The 18895-nt window shown below is 42.5% G+C and overlaps 1 protein-coding gene across 1 annotated transcript in view; it reads right to left on the bottom strand.

Annotated features, from left to right (window-relative positions):
• The window catches only part of MYH15 (myosin heavy chain 15), a 171445-nt gene extending 154770 nt beyond the window's left edge, over positions 1-16675 (bottom strand). The window contains 11 exon segments of the mRNA XM_065875875.1: positions 322-417; positions 495-558; positions 3614-3706; positions 5733-5812; positions 6672-6703; positions 7094-7121; positions 7765-7912; positions 9356-9499; positions 11897-12003; positions 15938-16086; positions 16545-16675. Of these exon segments, the coding sequence (XP_065731947.1) occupies positions 322-417; positions 495-558; positions 3614-3706; positions 5733-5812; positions 6672-6703; positions 7094-7121; positions 7765-7912; positions 9356-9499; positions 11897-12003; positions 15938-16086; positions 16545-16675 (1072 nt within the window).
• Between the last annotated feature and the right edge of the window lie 2220 nt (positions 16676-18895).

Below are 18895 nucleotides of genomic sequence, written 5' to 3'. Positions count from 1 at the left end.
CCCACCCACCCACACACACACACACACACACACACAAGCATGTGTGCAGACATGCATACACACACATTCATTTACCTCTGCTGGGCATCCTACCCACCTCCAAATACTACCAAATTGAAACAAAGTGTTACCATTTACTCTCTACCCATGTAAAATTATAGAACACTGGTTCTATAACTGGTTCAATTTCTTAAGTTTTAGGATGAACAAACTGAGTCCTAAAGAGGCTAGGAGACATTAAACAGCACTTTCCCAGTTCCAGTAATCTGACTATTGTCTCTTGTTTTAGAATGAACTTCAGCTCCAGAATAATACACTTACCATGAGGTTCTTTTTTCCCAGACAGAATTTGATAGAATATATGGTAGTTCCTCTCTCCAGGCTGCTGGAAAACAACCCGGGATTTTTCAAGCAAATCTGCATGATGAGACATGAGTAAAGATTCAAACGTAGGTGTAGAAGAAAAGTAATTAGACAGTGCTATGGCTACTTACAGATGTCGATGTCTGCAGATGACAGCTTGCCTCTGGCACAAAAGTGCATCCCGAGGAACTGGCCCTGGGTGGACACAGAACACAGTCTCCTATTGAAACATTCCAAGCAGTTGCAATGGCTTCATTACACACATCACTCCCAAAGTGACTACTTGCCCCAAAGTTAAAAAAATGCAACACGGGTCTGTGATGGCACCAGTTAATGTCGAGAGGCAGCTGGAGTGTCATCAGGACGAGCAGTGGTCCTGGAGTCTAGCCTCAGACCTGCTCATTGCTGGCTGTGTCTTCTTTTTCTCTTCTTCTTCTTATTTTTTTTATTGAAGTGCAGTTGATTTAAAATGTACTAGTTCAGGTATACAGCAAAGTGATTCAGTTATACATACATATATGTGTGTGTGTGTGTGTGTGTGTGTGTATATTCTTTTTCAGATTCTTTTCCATTACAGCTCACTACAAGACACTGAGCATAGTCCCCTGTGCTATACAGTAGGTCCCCATTCATTATCTATTTTATATATAGTTATGTGTATATATTAACCCCAAACTCCTAATTTATCCCCTCTTCCTTGGCTGTTCATTCTTGCGTGCATTATAGAATCTCTCTGGGCCTCAGTGTTCTTATCTAAAAGTGAGGAAAATAATATCTGCTTGGCATATTATTCCATTTATTAAACAGACATTCGTTGAGCATCTGCTATGATCCAGAAAACCTGCTAGGCACTGGAGATACCACATTAGAAAAGTAGGTGTGTTCATGGCTCTTCTAGATTCTAGGTGTAAGCAGCTAATGTAACAGCTCTAATGTAGGAACATTTGGTGTGTTTTGAAATCAAAAGAAAAGGCAGTTGTGCAGGAGTGTAGCAAGTAAGAGAAAGGGGGGCAGAAAATGGAGTCTGAGGCAGGCCTGTCAATGAAAAGCCATAAGATAGGATCTAGTGGGGCAGAGAGTCTGCTCAGAAGTGACAGAGCCCAGGTGCATCAAGACACAGCCAAGGAGGCAGTCCAGGGGGTTACAGCCCGCAGGACGAGGATGTTAGTACAGAGGGGAAGGCAGACTGGTAGACGTATACCCATGCAAGGAAGGAATCAGACCAGGACTGCAGCCAGGCAAGAGAAGGAGAGCGGCCAATACAAGGTGATTAAGCCATTAAGTTAAAAAATGCAGGGCTTCCCTGGTGGCACAGTGGTTGAGAGTCTGCCTGCCGATGCAGGGGACACGGGTTCGTGCCCCGGTCCGGGAAGATCCCACATGCTGCGGAGTGGCTGGGCCCGTGAGCCATGGCCGCTGAGCCTGCGCGTCCAGAGCCTGTGCTCCGCAACGGGAGAGGCCATAACAGTGAGAGGCCCAACGTACCGAAAAAGAAAAAGCAGGCTACTGGGAGTCACACACACAAACATACACATGTATGTATATATATACACATATACATACACATATGTGTACCCCTATGCATATGTACATTTACATATAAATATGCGTATTGTCAACTGAAAAAAATGCACAACCTAAAAGTTGAGAATTATGTTTATTCGGTGAACTTTCTGAGGACTTAAGCCCAGAAGACAGCCTCTCAGGTAGCTCTGAGGGACTACTCCGCAGAGGTAAGGGAAGTCCCTGGATATATAGGAGTTTTTGCAACAGAAACCAGGTAGTCAGAACATCAAAAGATTACTGCTAATTAAAGAAAATCAGACATCTCAAATTAATGAATTTAGTGCTTTTCGATGTATGGGAAGATGCAAGAGTCTGGCTCATTGAAATTGCCCCTTTGATATGCACCTTAACTATCTAGGGCCAATATCTTGCTTTTCTCCAACCTGAATCCCCTCAGGGTGCACAGTGGTGGGGTAGGGGGCGACTACAGTGGCTGATGGCTTGATGGCTGCAACATCCTTTTTTACGGATATGGCAGGTGACATTCTTTGTGCATAGTATACATACAGAGTATTAATCGAAAGAATTTAACCTGCACTTCTTGATTTTTTGAACCCCCTCTTCTCTTTCCTTCTCCCTTCTCTCCATTCATCCATTTGTTTACTTTGCTTTTCTACTTCTTTCTTCCCTTCTATCCTTCCAACTTTTTTCTTGTTCTTGGTCTTTTTCAGTTGCTTTCTTTCCTTATTTACGTTTCTTTCTACTTACTGTTCTTTTCTTTCTTCCTTTTCTTTTACTCTCTTCCCTTTCCTTTATCTTCCTTTTTTCCCTCCCTCTCTTCCATCTTTCCTTTTGCACTCTCGGTTTTTTTTTTTTTTTTCAGCTTTCTTTCTTTCATATTTAAGCGGAAACTCCCTCCACATTCTAACAAATCCCCAATCTAGCAGTTGTTTTATTGCCCAGTATTAGTACCCGCTATGCAGCCGGACATAGCAAGCAGACGTAAGTGTAGTCAGGGCAGCTCTAAGGCTTTGGAGGGAAACCAGCCAAATCAGCAGGAGGCGGTTATGTAATTACGCCTAGAGTCAAACAGGAAGCCTTCTGCAAATGTCCTTGTAAATTGTATCGTGGCTCCCTGCCACTCATTCTTGGCATAAAACGGATTAGTGAAGCTTGAGTTTGAAATCCAAATCCTTCTTCTATCATGGGGCTGCTAGTTATCAAAAGCTACTTTAAAAAGTGCTTTCTCCCTGTGCCCCTCCAAAAAATCCTCAGTGAAAAATATGCGGGTGCAGGGGGGCCACAGGCAAGGGTAGAAACAATAATTGTAGTAAGTGAATGTGGAAGTGCTTACTAAAATGACTTATTACAAGAAGTATAGGAAATTATGAAGGAGAAAGTATTTACAGATCTGTAAAATGTACTAAAATATAAAACATTAGAATTTGCTGAATGAGCTTCCCTACTGGGAGTATAAAGGAATTTGACACTATTAAGATAAATATTTTCTTCCTGAAATTGACCAAACCGCAGAAGCTTCTCAAGCACATATTTCTATGTAGTTTTAATTGTCTTAATGATGAAGCTGGTGGACTTCCTTGAGGAATCTAACAATATTATGACCATTAATCAATAACCTTCTTTGATGTTCTAAAAATTATTTTGGATCTGTGTGCTCAGGCATGAATTTTACCATTTGCTAAAAACTAAAGACTCTGATGTATTACTCAATCATGTTACTTACAAAGCGAGAGGAGTTGTCACTTCTCAGGGTTTTGGCATTTCCAAATGCTTCCAAGACAGGATTCACTCATTTGATTTGATTTTGTAGAGTCCCCTGGGATACAGGTAAGAGAAATACAGCTGATGAAACTTTTCCCAGAATTCTGTAATATGGCAAGTCCTCCATACCCAGGTCAAACCTCATTCTTGTTTTGGTAACCAGTAGCCAAAAACTACTTCCAAATTTGGTGATGAAAGGTTATTTTGGAATGGTAACTCAAAATTAGATGGATGAGGGAGGGCTTCCCTGGTGGCGCGGTGGTTGAGAGTCCGCCTGCTGATGCAGGGGACACGGGTTCGTGCCCCGGTCCGGGAAGATCCCACATGCCATGGAGCGGCTGGACCCGTGAGCCATGGCCGCTGAGCCTGCGTGTCCGGAGCCTGTGCTCCGCAACGGGAGAGGCCATAGCAGTGAGAGGCCCGCGTACCGCAAAAAAAAAAAAAAAAATGATGAAAGATTGACAATATATGATGCCCCATGACTATATGTGGGAGGGAGTTCATTTACTTGCAATCCTTCTCTTTTGGTTGGCATTGGCCTGAGTAGGAAAAGAAAACTGGTATTTTACCAAAGTAAACAACAAATACCATAGACTATTTCCAAACTTCATTCCATATATTCCCCCTCATTGCTAATCTGCCTCTCTTCCCATTCAATCCTCACACCTGGAAATTTATCCAAAAATAATACAGCAGATGCGGCATTATTAAATTACATTTTTGCTTGCTATTATTCCTAAGTAACCTAGAGGTTCATACCAAGCAGTGACTTGAAATGGTATTATTGGTCTTGAATTTGAATCATATTGGCTCAGGCTGATGGGCCAAAGCAGGTCACCTACACTGAGAGAGTCCTAATGACCACTTAGCACCTAAACTGCAACATAGCTTTGTTTTTTTCCAGTCAGCCTCAAAGATACATTTTATGGGGGGCATTTTATAGTAGGTGGTATTTAAGAATTTATAGATTTACAAATACTATATTCCTTCTATGTATTATGGGTCTACTGTCCTTTAAAGAAATAAAAGGGCTATATAAGCAAAATTTTTCACAGAACTTTTATGTATTATGTATTGTGTTATGTATTATCATAGGGCTCAATGGTTAGACCAAACAAACAAATGCACACAAAACAACCTAAAATGTACACACAAATGAAGTAATGTCTAGTGAATAATAGAATTCAATGATACCTAGAGGAATCGATCAAATTCAGGAATGTGGTGGTTGGAAAAGAAACTTTCCATGGTGTGGAAATTGGACTAGATTGCTATTTTGATACACTTCTTATCTTGCAAATACAGCAGGAAACATCTAGGATCATACGGAAAAAGCAAAGCAGCAATGCCAGACATAGATGAGAGGCTCCAACAGCTCAGTAACTCATTGATTTTGAGTTTTGCTCAGCATTATCTAATCTTATTTTACATACCGACTCTCATGGTCTAGGTATCCTCAGATTATTACCATCAACCTGTTAATGGAGCTAAACAAAGTAAGCTAAAGCAAAAATTACCAAGGATTAAAATAATTAGAGAAAAAGAGAAGGTAAAGTTTTCAGAACCTAGAATGTGATTGCAGTTGAGTGTACATCCATTGGGCATTTGGGATTTGGTCCAGAAGTTAGTGAGGAAGCAGAGTTCTTTCTATTGGTACGTATTTGAGGGATTCTGACAGCTCACAGCAGCTAAAGAAATACCACAAAGAAGATATTTCAATATTAAGAAATATCAAAAGTGGCCATTCAAGGCATTGGTAACCCTAGTTTTGGGGGAAGGTGGTTTGGATCTTAAGAAGCTAATTCTCAGAGGGTCCAAGCAACAAAGAGCAGGCCAGTAAATGCCCCTTGAAGCAGATCTGAAACAAATTATGTAATTTAATGTTTTCGGATTATTGGTTCAGAGTACTTGATGATCCTTCCAAGAGGCAAAGGAAAAATGGGGGAAATGATTTTTCTATAATTTTTAAATTGTTCTATGGTGCGGTTTCCTCCTTTCTCCCCATAAGTGATCGGGGCAGAGCCTCCATGATTAGCAGATAGGGCCACCCACCTTTTCTGCCAAGATTTATAAACACTTACTGGCTTTTCTTCGGATTCACCCGTGGTTGCTATGGTGGCAAAGCACTGGATAATATGACACAGTTCAATGACACAGCTAACTGGTTGAGATTACAAATGCAATGAAAGATAAATAATTTGAACCATATAAACTAAGGCAAGAGGGAAAGTTTTATAGAAAAGTGGAACTTCAGAGGGAACTTGAAGGAGATGCAGACATTTAGTTGTTTGGGAGAAGGAAAAGGACATCTCAGGCTGGAAAAACATCGTGAGCAAAAATCTGGAGTAGGGAAAGATCAAAGACTTTATAAAAATAAGAAGCCTGTTCCTCACGGTCCTGTTAGCAAAAAGCTGAAGAGTATCTTTGCTAATTAGAGATAGGTCTCCTCACCACCAACTGTTCAAGAGATCGTCACATATGAAGGCTACCATCACATGGCCAGGTCCCTCAGAAGAGAACCTACCAAACATTCTACCAGGAAGTTGAGCTTTAGATTTCCCTTTTACCTTTGATAATCAGCTAACTTTGTAATGTGGAGAGAACACAACGGTGAATTTATAGCCTCTCACCCAAAGCATCGTAGGATCAAGGCCTGCCTTTATCTGCCTGAAACTCCAGAAAATAGTCTATCCTCTCTACAAAGGGCTGAACTTTAACCACCCTACTAGCTCTAAGATTCGGAGACCTATTATTTTTCTGGGGATGGCTGAAGCCAATGGACAGCCCAACACACATGGCGGCATCCTCACTGCATAGAAAGAGCAAGAATTTGAGCATTTGACTGCTTCTAGAGTCCCAGCCTCTCCCCTCAACCACCAGGCTGACAGTTCACCTGGCCAGCCAATGCTCTTCCCATCAAAATTAACATACAATATGGTATCAGTGAAATCCTTTCCATCCTTCTTCTTCACTCCCTTTTCTTGTCCCTCTAAGCCTCACCAACTTTTAGTTCCCACTACTTAATGTACCTTGGCCTGCCCCATTCTGGTTGCTCACAACAGCAAGTTATCTATTCTGTGGTCATACCCACTGGACTTTCAGTCTTTCCGCCCAGTTAGCCAGACCAGAGAACTTTGAAAATGATTATTTGGACAGGGAGCTCTCTTCATCGAGAAAATGATTAAGACCAGCATGTGCACCGCAGGTTCCAAAGGATCTTCTAAAATGGGAGGCAGCCTAGCTGGCACCATATTTGGCTAATCACTGACTAAAGTGTTATGACAATTTCCTGTCTTACTCTTGCCTAGAATGTATTCGGTATCTAAAGAACAACAATTCAAAGGCAGTGAATCTATGTTTCATATCCAGTGAAATGTAGGTGTCTGCTTCGATTGAAACACTCACTGCTGGCCAAAAAGAAAAAGCAAGGCAAACACTTCACGTGAAGAGTACAGACTGATTCTTTCGATCTACAAAAGAAAGGAAAATGTCAGATCATTCTTCTACCCGAGCTGCCATGTATTGGCACGAACTTATTCAAAATTTCCTTGGTTACAGTTTGAAGTCAGACACGAGGAGAAGGATTTGCTCTGTATACAGTTAGAAAAAATACCATTTCAATGGTACAAAGTAAAATAGATTTTCTCTTGACTCTATGTAGGCCAGTCATAAGATCATACAAATTCTATCACTCTCTCCTTGCTCCAAATACAAACAGTAAATGACGAATGGTTGACATATCGCTATTTTAAGACTTTTATTAAGCCTGGTGTAATAATAGCTACAGAATAACCTCTTTGTGCCAGACATTCTAGCAGGTACTTTTTGTAATAAAAGCTGACATCTACAGGGGGCTCATTCTGGGCCAGACACTGGGCTGAGCACTTTCAAGGCATTATCTCACTTAATTTGATATGCGAGCTAATCGTCCCCATAACCCTAGGAGGTAGGCCCTATTTTGCTCACGTTTTATCCAGAAGGAAGCGGAGGCTTCAAGTGATTAGGCAACTATAAAGGCCATGCTCCGCTCACAACACCTACCTGCCTCTTAGTGACACGGAGAAAAAGTAGATCAGATATTTTTACCCTTCATTTTGTAGGGCAGCCACTTACTGTGAAGCATATCTTGAAAGGCATTATTGGCCACAGCAAAGATGTGAGGGGGAGCCTCTGATCGCCTCTTCCCTTTGTAGATGGCTGCCTCTGCTCTGTGTTACTGGAAGCCACTTTTGAGGCTCACACAGGAGAGACCCGAATATATCTGACAGAAGATCAGAAAAGATTTCCAAAAACAGGTTAGGAATACTTCCAGGTTTGTCAGCTCTTTCAACGTCAGGTAACATTTGCTCGAATATTTACTTATAAAGGAACTAAAAGAAAGAGAGCTTTTGGATTCTTGCACAGTAGGGACTTCTGATAGGAAGAGACAGAACCAGGTTAGAGTAACAAGGGGGCCTGGGATTACCTCTCCCCTGGGAGATCTGTCAACCTCTAACTTGTCTCACACACACACACACACACTCACACACACAACTTCTGAAGACAAGGAGGACGCTGACAGAAGCCTTGTTGATCTGGGTAACCCTCTCTCAGGCATTTGAGGCCCAAAGGGAATCTGTGCCTCAGCAAGATTAGTAACCTGATGCTTAAAGGCACTGGGGTAATAGCTCATGTGGGTCACTCAAAGCGTGGTGGCTGGACTGTGGCTCCCCAAAAGATATGTACACGTCTTAATCTCCAGAACCTGTGAACGGGATCTTATTTGGAAAAAGGATCTTTGCACGTGTAATTAAGGTAAGGACCTCAGGATGATATCTGGATGGGCCTTAAATCCAACAGCTAATCACCGTATAAGAGACACACAGAGGAGAAGGTGATGTGGAGATGGAGGCAAAGATTGGAGTGACGCGGCCACAGGGAATATGCCAAAAGCCACTGGAAACTGGCACAGGTAAGGAATGATTCTCCCCTAGAGGTTCCAGAGGGAGTGTGACTGCTGAGTTTATTTGATGTTGGACTCCGGCCTCTAGAACTGTGACGGAATAAGTTTCTATTGTTTTAAGCCACCCTGTTTGCGGTAATTTTGTTACAGCATCTCAGGGAAACAAAGACAGTCACACCGTAAAACAGAGCTCCCAGGAGCAAGCTGGCTGCATGGCAAGGCTGCTATAGCAATGGGTCCCAAATGCCATCATCTGCTCAGTGCAGCTCCTGCTGAATAGATTCTGAGTGAATTAAAGAAGCTGAGCAACCAATCATCACCAACTTAATGATGATGAAAAAAAATTATTCCATTTATTGAGCACTAACTAGGTAACAGGCACTGAACTACATGCTTTACATTCTTTTATTTATCCTTCAAGCTACCATGGAGAGACAGACATTATTATCCCACTTTACAGATAAGGTGACTTCGAGAAGAAAACTACTAGTGAGAAACAGAGGTGGCATTTGGACACGGGTCTATCATGCTCCAAGCCTCATGCCTTTACTTTAGGATGAAAACCTGTGGGAAGGGATATGAATACTGACCAAATAAAATTGGGGAAACGCTAAGATAATGTCCCTTCCTAGTGGGCATTTCTCAAGGATTATTCTCACATGAGTATGTTTAAATTCAATATCTTTTTCACCCAAAAGAGGGCTGGGACATCGCCAATGTGATGCCGGCATTCTGTTTCAGTAGTGAAGCATATACACATACATAGATCATCCAATGGTTACAGCGCCTCTTCAGGGCATGCAGCACAGATGTTTCATTGAGGTGAGTCAGCATTGCCATGTCTTCAATCATTTCAAACTCTGGGGGATTCATCTGCTGGATTTCGTCCTCCTTGACACTCAGACTCTGCAGAGAGGAGAAAAATGTAAGATATATTCCCCTATTTCTTCTATGCTCATTCATTTTTGCCATGCATTGGGAAGAATTTTCAAGGAGTTAAGAAAAAGGTGCCTCATTAGAGGATGGAGCCAGAGGAAGTTAAACCAACCTGTTTTTTCCAAGAAACAGGTGTTCCTCCGACTCACGTTCTCTCCTTGCCTGAAGATAAAGTTTTTTAAAAGTGGTTTTGTTGAATCAAAATTTTCTAAATTGCAGTGCCCTGATCCCATGGCTCCTCAGACTGAGATTGCCCCAGAGAACACACATTATATTGCTCATGATCTAGCCTGATCTAACCTCCCCTCAGCTCTGATTCTATTTTTCTCTCCTTTCGTTACCAACTTTAAGTATTACTCTCCACCCACTGGCTTTATTGCCTTTGTTAATGTTACAAAGACCAAAGGTGATTGGAAGTGTAGTCAATTCTAACATCAGGAGGAGGGAGCCTGGAGCCAGGGAGATGCTGGCCCCAGAGTGGGGCTGGGGGGAATGGGACCTCCATTAGATGGTGAAAGGTCAAGCAGAACAAAGCCACCCACCTTTAGACTCCTCTTTCTATATCATTAACGTGTTGCTTTCATGTTCTTCTTCCTATGATTTCTTTCATAGTTGTATCCACATTATATTCACAGATCATCATAAATACTGTTAAAAAGACAGCAGTTTTAAAAAATGTGCTCAGAAGAACAAACTTCTCATCTGGAGGCCTAATAAAATTGAACTGGACACAATCAAGAAAGTGAAAAGACAACACACAGACTGGGAGAAAATAATTGAATCCCTTAGTTTCCTTATTTAAGACATTCTGAATTTTTCCCTTGCCTAAATATGTATATTCCTATTGATAAGGACCAAGTTCTGCCCTTAATTCCATCAATTAGTTATATAAAATCTACCTAACTTGTGATTTTTTAAATGTATAGACACCATCAGGAAGGCATATTAAGACACCATAAGAGGTAGTTTTTGAGTGGCCTCCAGAATTTTACAATTCAGATGGCAATGCTTTAGATCATAAATTGTCTAAATACAAAGATAAGGGCATGAAAAAGACAAACTTTCTTGATAATGATCGTACCTGTTCGTTTTAGGATGTGGCTTGTTATGGAGTCGGGAAGGGCAGACTTGGAAGGAGATTGGCGAATTGCATATGGGCAGGAAATGATCTGTAAAATCTATAATGGAGTGTTCATCCAAGTCAGGGCAGAAATAGGGCCCAATTCTCTGCCATGGAGCTGGCAGGCACGTGAGGTCAGTGATGCAAGGCAAAGGTTCTGAGAGTAGGCTGTCTGTACAATATTGCCCTGTTGCTCTGAATACCTTGGTGACAGGCAGAAGGGGTTGGGGACTGTTACAGTCTCACTACACATTCTCTCTATGACCTCTCACAGTCTAACTTATGCCCCAACACTTGACCTAAGCTTCTCTTTCAAAGGTCATAGGTGACCTCCTAATTCTGAAGTCCAAGGCTCTCTCCAAGCCCTAAATCTCTTTCTCTAGCGTTTGACATTACTGACCATTCTCCCATTTCTTGGTTCCTCTGACACTGTTCTATTTTTATTCAGATTATCCCACTCGTTCCTGATCCTACAAACATAGCTTGCTTCACAGTTCCTAAGGTCATTATTTACTCCAAGAGGCACCTTTAAAAAAGAACTTGAGGGCTTCCCTGGTGGCGCAGTGGTTGAGAGTCCGCCTGCCGATGAAGTGGACGCGCGGGTTCGTGCCCTGGTGTGGGAAGATCCCACATGCCCCAGAGCAGCTGGGCCCGTGAGCCATGGCCGCTGAGCCTGCGCGTCCGGAGCCTGTGCTCCACAACGGGAGAGGCCACAACAGTGAGAGGCCCGCGTACCACAAAAAAAATAATAAAATAAAATAAAAGAACTTGAGGGCTTCCCTGGTGGCGCAGTAGTTGACAGTCCGCCTGGCGATGCACGGGACGCGGGTTTGTGCCCCGGTCCGGGAAGATCCCACACGCCGCGGAGCAGCTAGGCCCGTGAGCCATGGCCGCTGAGCCTGCGCGTCCGGAGCCTGTGCTCCGCAACCGGAGAGGCCACAACAGTGAGAGGCCCGCCTACCAAAAAAAAAAAGAACTTGAAATACGATAGAAGAAGTGGAAAAAGTTGTGCATTCTAGAGTCAATGAGCTTGACCACTGGCAGCCGGTTTACTCTGATTCTTCAATGTTCGTCATTACATCTTTGATAGTTAAGTGGAGGAGCTTCTTAAAGATTAATGAGTTTTCTAAAGTGTATCAGTGGCATCTCCTACCCCAGGTTTTTAACAAAACAATTGGAGAAAGGACACACCTAATTATTAAATAGAGAACTTAGTCACCAGTGGGCTGAAACAGAGATTTCTTTACCTTTCCATCTGTTGTCTCAACAATTATTCTGCCATCATCTCCACCCCCTTTAATCTCAGCCTCAACATAAGCATTCTTCGCATCATGAATCCAGCATTTCTCCTTCCCTACAGAGGGAAAAAAAATGGATATTTAACTACAGTCCCTGTAGGAAATGTACATTGGACACTTTCATACTGATGGACATGGTCTCATTTCTGCTAAGTCTGCTCGTTGACCTGGCTTCACCAATATAGGAAGTTGCAAAGTTAGATAAGATCATGAACGCTCACCCTGAAGATAAACCTACATAAGGACTGTTTAGGAGCAAGAAGCGTTTCAGCAAGTGGAGATTGGGAACATTTTGCTACCAGACGGTTACCTGCCAGAACCTTACCCACCTCTCCCAATCCCCACATTTACCTCCCACTCACAGCCCCAGGTACTTGGTGGTTGGCCTGGTGCTCTCACCCTTCCCAGCTCCCTCCGAAAAACTTCCCTCAGAAAGGTCTGGTTACAACTAAGTGAAAATTTAGGTTAGTGGCCATGTCTGTCCGTCAGGGTTTCTTTAGACCTTATTTTTAATTTTGGAATGAAAGCCTGCTAAGAGAATTATACGGTAGACTTGGAGGGGGGAGAATTGAGGAGAGAGAATATGGATGATTGCTGTCATACAGCATAAATGATTCATATTATTTTTCCCCATATATTGTTTTTCTCTCCCCCTGCCTCCTCAACCCCATGTCTCAAGCCTTAGCAAAGCAGCCGTCTACAAAGCAATCAACCAATAAGAGGCTTTGGGTGAAACGAGCCAGAATTCTTATGAACGTCTGAGGCAGCTTATCTTGGCCTCGCTGGGATGCTTCTCAACTCCTCTCCCACCTGAGGCAGATTGCTATGGGAAGATGAATAAGAAAGAGTCTCTTAAAGGAAAGTGAGTCTTACCAGAAGCTCACAGAAATCCCCGTTCACAGCTCCTCAGGTAGATAGGGGGGAGGGGGCAAGGAGAGCATTTGGCTGGAAGAGGGAAAATCTGAGCCTAGGGCTGTGGGATGCACAGGGGAGACCCTACTGCAGCCACAGCACTGGCGGTAGTGCCAACTCCATCCCACCTCCCCAACACATGAATCACAAAAGCTAGCAAGCCTCACTGCTGCAGGATGGGCAGCCTCGCCAGACACTCTCCCCAGAGGTGGACGATAGGACTTGAGGACTGAGTGTGGAAGAAGGAGGTGAAGCTGGGCAGCGCGCACCCCTCTTCCATCACACTTGTCTCTGAAAAGAATTTCATTGCTCACTACTTTCCTACCATCACCACCTACACTGTGCTCTCTTTCCCTTTCCCTGGTTACAACCAACTCACCACTCAAACTGCTGGGCAAGAGGATTTTTGTATTCCTATCTGATTGATTTTGTGTTTGCTTCTACTTGTTTGCATTTTAAATACTGTTTTTAATTATATTGATCATTTTGGGGTTTTTTTGCAAAAGCTAATTTGGCTTTGTGTTATGTCTATGAAAATAAGCTTGTTTTTGAAAAGCACCCATTTGCATACATTGTGTGTGCTTAAGGTACTGCATTTTAAACCAAGTGTTATTACTTGAAAGAAACATGGGTACCACCTGGCACAGATTTCCCTTTTGTCATTTTTATTTTTTTTAGAAAAAGAACCTGGGAAGAGAGATTAACAGAGTTGTCCACAGTCACATAGCTAATTAGTGACAGTCATTAGAATAATGACACTAGAAATTAGATCATTTACCTCCTAAATCAGAGCTTTTCCACTAAAGCATTCTTCCTCTGTATTATATGCTGAGCTTTTTTCCCTCCAGTTTTTCTCTCAGAAATTATGTTCATCACCTACTTCATGATTAGCTCTTTCTTTTATCACCTCTGGAAACAGTGGGAGAGAAGAATTTTTGGAAGCACTTACCTACTTGAGACCGAGTCCCAGAGAAGGATGGTTCTGAAGATGAAGTAAATAAACTCAGTCAACTTTTAATTCCTTGAATTCTCATGAATAATTGCAAGGATGGAAACATAGACAGCAATGGCTTTGATTCAGGCCACCTGGATTTTAGGCCTGGCTTTGCTAGTAACAAGATACAAGGCAATGCCTCAACTCTTTGGGCCTTAGTTCTCTCATCTGCAAGCTCAGGAGGTTCATCTCTATGATTTCATAGTTTTAGATGACAAAATATATTTTCCAAAATAAAGGTAACATGTGTTTATTGCAAAACAGCTTTACAAGTAGAGAAATGTGTAAAGAAAAACATTTTAAAATAATCACCCATAATGGAACAACTCAGAGATAACCACTGTTATCTATCTGAAGCATTTTTTTCAAGTCTTTTTTTCTATGATATTAATCAAAATTGAAGTAATATTGTATCCAGTTTTGTAGTTATTTTAACTAGATGGTTTACTTGTTCTATAAAAATCACTTACATTTGCCTTGAAATGGTGTTTTGTTTCTATTTCTGAAAGCACACTTCCTCCCTGACACCCAGCAATTCTAGTGTTCTAGGTAACATAGTAATGCATTGTGTTTATTTTTCACATTTATTGTCTTCTTTGATCCTCATGAAGGAAGGTAGGCAGAGAAAGCATATGTTCCCATTTGAAAGATAAGGAAACTGAGGCTCAGTAAGGTAAAGTGATGTGCTCTAATTAGCCAGAGAGCATCAAGCACAAGGAATTTGAACCCAAAACTACTTGCCAAATACTCTTATCACACAGCTTCCATTTGGCCTGAGTTCAGAAAAGCAGACTCCATTTTCTACTAGCCCAGGGGGATGAAAAACTTCTGCTGACTCTCCTCTTTGTGCTGTCAGTGCATTTCTATGAGGAAGGATTGTTTGACCAAAAAAAAAAAAAAATTAGAAATTATGTGGATTGTTATAGTTTAAGGAATTGTTTACAGTGCTGACTCTACTAAATGTATCATCCAATTATCTCGAATGCTTTGGCATTTTGATTTTCTCTCTGGTACCACTAGGATCTTGTCCCTCATTATCTAACTATTTGCAATAAGCTTCTGCATGACCAGTTCTGACCTCAGGGATAGTTCTGTTATTGTATTTGATTTGATGGATTATAATTAGCTACTCTAAAATCCAATCACAGTAATGACATCCAATGACTGGAAACTGGGAACTGATCCAGGACTGGTCTATGATGGAAATAGAATGTGCTACCTAACTGGCTTGAATTATAATTGGTCATATTAAAGTCTAATGTTGACTAATTCGGAGTACTAGAGCAACTCTCAGTCGGGGTTTATGCTGTGTTGTTGAATACTTTTTGGAATTGAGATATATAGGTGGCTTGATGCTGGATCACACTGTGAAACTGACTCTAAGTCTCCAATTAACCAAAATTCAGAAGATGGCCATGCAGCCCAGACATGTAAAGAAAGAGGGGGGAAATGTAACATCTATTTAGAGATTTTAATGTAGTACTCAGCCTTTATCTTATGGGTAAATCCTCATTAACCTTTGTCCTTGCCTATAACTGCCAAGAAATTATTCAGCAGGGTGAGAAAATCCCCCAATTATCTTCTGTTTAGTGTTGGCTGAGTGACCCTCCTGACCTAGGAGACAGCCAGGGGGCAAAGTTCCAGCATCAGCAAATCCTGAAGAGGGCCCAGGACAACTTCTGTTTCTCCCACTTTCCTGGAGCCTTTTCCTTCATTCTTCCTACCAGTGCACCAACCCCCTGCAGTCTCAGCCCCCTCGCTCTCCTCTGCTGTTTACCCACATGAAGAGGCTTCTGAGAAAGACTTTATCTGGGGCCATACCGGGGTGCTCCTTGAAGAGAAAACCTCTTGTAGGGCCAGTAAGCAGGGCTTGGGCCTGGGTTGCCTCCCAGGCCTCCTGATCTTCCTTGCAAACTTCCATCTTTACCCTCCACACCCTGAGCTCCTCAACTGCTCAGTGGTTCAGATTGCACCCCAAGCAAATAAGTTAGGCTCCAGAACTGATGGCTTCTCTCCACTGATCAGACAGTTGCCGCCCGGAAGCAGTAAAATAAAGTGAAGCCAGCAGGTGCCACAAGTCTGGCCATCGAAGGCCGTGGCCTGGAGCAGAAGCAGCTCAGCCTCACTTCTTCTGAGATAGGCCGCGGCCTCGCCAAGCTCTGACAGGTCTGTCCTCCTTAAAGGGATCCACCACATCAGGCTGAGGCCTAAACATGAGCCGAAAGGATTCACTCTGCAGAAGACACATGTAGGAAGGAACCAGGGGAAAGGAGACATCAGGGACTGAAGTGAGAAACTAGTCACCACAGATGCACCAACGAGGGTTAAGTCTTCTTTTTCACTACCTCTCTGTCGTGTCTCAAGTATATGACAAAACTGTACACAAGGAATCTTACTCTAGCAGGATCAACTTATCCACTAGTCACAGAAGGCCCAGTGCCTAGAGTCCATGATGCTTTTAAGGGCCCACAAAACTATTTTAATTTCTTTTAAAAGCAGAAGAAAAATATGAATATAATCTTAATGATATACAATAATGAAACCAGGCTGGATTCTATTAATCAGTCTTTATACCAATACAGTTGTAAAATGCAATTTTTAATACTTTTTGTGAAGGAAGGGGCCCAGAAAGACAAAAGTGCCTACAGCCCATGAAAGTCATAATGCAACCTTAAAGCACAGAGCTCTGACCTGGGTGGGTGGTGGAATGGGGCAGACTGAGAAATGTCGAGCTGTGGACACCAGGGCCCTTGTAGGAGTGGAGGAAGGGCTTGCAGGTATCTAGGTGCATCCAGGTGGATGGAACATCGTAGGCAGATCATGGCGTCAAAGAGGGGAATGTTCAGCATTAGAAAGTAAAGGAATAAAAAGGTGAGTACTGCAGCAGAGATGAGTGTCTAGAGCAGATGGTATATGAAACTGCTGGCAGACAGATCTTTAGGAAGCTGTCCTGGGGCAGCACATGCTGAAGGAGGGAAGCAGGCTGTGTGGTGAACGGAGTGAGTGGGTGTAAGGAGTTCATCAGCTCAAGCAAGGCAAGTTCCAATCTTGGAGGGACTGAGTTGCCGGGCAAATTGTCAGGGCTAAATTCATTGAGCATTCAGTCTATACCAAACACTTTACTTATTTTATCTTTAATCTGCACACTTTACATTTGAAAATGAGAGGAAGAAATGAAATCTAGGCTATCACGATCCCAATGAGAGGTCATTCTCTCCAATTGGACAGAAAAGGTCTTAGGCTTTTTCCTCTCCACTCAAGCTTGCACAGCAAGTCTTCTTAGCCCCATTTTATAGATGAGAAGGTAGAGAAGGACTTTCCAAGGTGGCTTAGCTCTGGGACCTCATGACTGAACAGTGCCATGGTCTACCCTGTCCGGAATGAACTGCAATCGCTTTCTATTTCACACGTGGGTGGAAATTAACAAGCCTAATCATGTATTTTACTGCACTTAATCTATTCTTTGCTTCGTGGTGACTTGGGTGCATCCATGACAGCACCTCTGGGATCTAAGGAGTGTGGTTTAAAGCAAAGACTGATGGTCCAGGACAAGAGCTAATTTTATCTCTGCCAGAAAATAAGCACGTGACTTGTAGGAAATCACTTAATCTCTCTAGGTTCAGTTTCCCTCCCTACACAATGCAAGTCCCTATAATCTATAGGGACATTTTTCAAGATAGAGAGAAGAAAAGTATTCATGAGAAGCACGTGAGCCAAAGCCCAGAGATGGGAAACGGAGTGACATTGCCCAGGAGAAAAAGATAAAATTGACCTTTCTGCAGGTGAGCATTCAGATTTAGGATTTGTAATAATAATACTTCATAAGTATTTGAATAGTTAACATGGAGCTCGATGAAGAAAAGCTCTGAAAGTTAGGCAGAGAAACTTTGGAACAGACTATAGGAAACATCATAGACTCTGGGCAAGGACATGAGGGGAAGCAGTATTTTAGGAAAATGGCTCTGGCAGCATATTCAGGGTGAATTGGAACGGGGAGAAACCATAGTCAGGGAGACAAGTTGTGAGTCTGTATTTGTGAGAGAATTAAACCTTCTCCTCCTCCTCTCACTCCGTGTGACTTCCTGGTGACTTGTGCTCAATAGACAGTAGAGCTCAGGAAGTGTACTTTGATATGGAAGATATCCATAAGTTTGTGTGTGGGTGTGTGTGTGCGTGTGTACACATTTCCTGGAAAGATACCTAAGAAACGGGTATGTCTCTGGGGAACAGGATATGGGTGGGAGAAGGAGACAGTTACCCTACACTCTGTACCATTCTGGTCTGTTTCAGTTTGTGGCATGTGCATGTACTTTCATATATAACAGATTTTTTAAAGTAGTTCCTATTATAACATCCAAGGATAAAGAGCTCACATCAAAATACAGAACACACAGCTGTGTAAATCTCTTTCCTAGTCTGGACCACTTAGCATAATTAAAGGTGTAGAAAGCAGCCCTGGATAGGAGGAAACTGCATTGCCAGGAGTATAACTGTTTGGAGGTAGGTAACTGAGGCCAAGAGGATGGCCTACATTAGTACCTTTGAAGTAACTACGAAGTGCAGATTACATGTATCCATTATTCACAGGGCACTTAGGCAACATTACTCTCAGAAAGTTAGCCTCAGACAGAGGCCTTAGATACTTATGCATGTTCGTGGTACAGCCAAACAACTATTACAGTTCTGTTCTAGCACTCACTTTTTCACTTTCTCAGGGACTGAGTAAATCAGTATATAAACCACCATGCTTCCATTTACATTGACATGATAACAATTTCCAGAGTTAAATGTGTCTTGGTTACCTAGTAAAGACAAGGAGTGGGAAAGCCTTATGCGAAAGGGAGAGCTGACATGTGAACTTTTCACCTTGGCCTGGAAAGGCTCATGCTGGTCAGAGCCTAGCTGCCCTTGATAGGCGATAAGTTAACTGTCATGTGAGAAGTGACGCCAGCGTGGGTGAACGGCCATTCCAGGTGTCTGGGGACTGAAGCATTTCCCAGGACTTGTGACTTTCAGTGCTCAAATCAGGAAAGTCCCACGCA

This window comes from Phocoena phocoena, chromosome 4, assembly GCF_963924675.1.
Source record: "Phocoena phocoena chromosome 4, mPhoPho1.1, whole genome shotgun sequence".
Classification (NCBI taxonomy): Eukaryota; Metazoa; Chordata; class Mammalia; order Artiodactyla; family Phocoenidae; genus Phocoena; species Phocoena phocoena.
The sequence above is the reverse complement of the archived record's forward strand: the minus strand, read 5'-3'. Positions and strand labels throughout refer to the sequence as shown.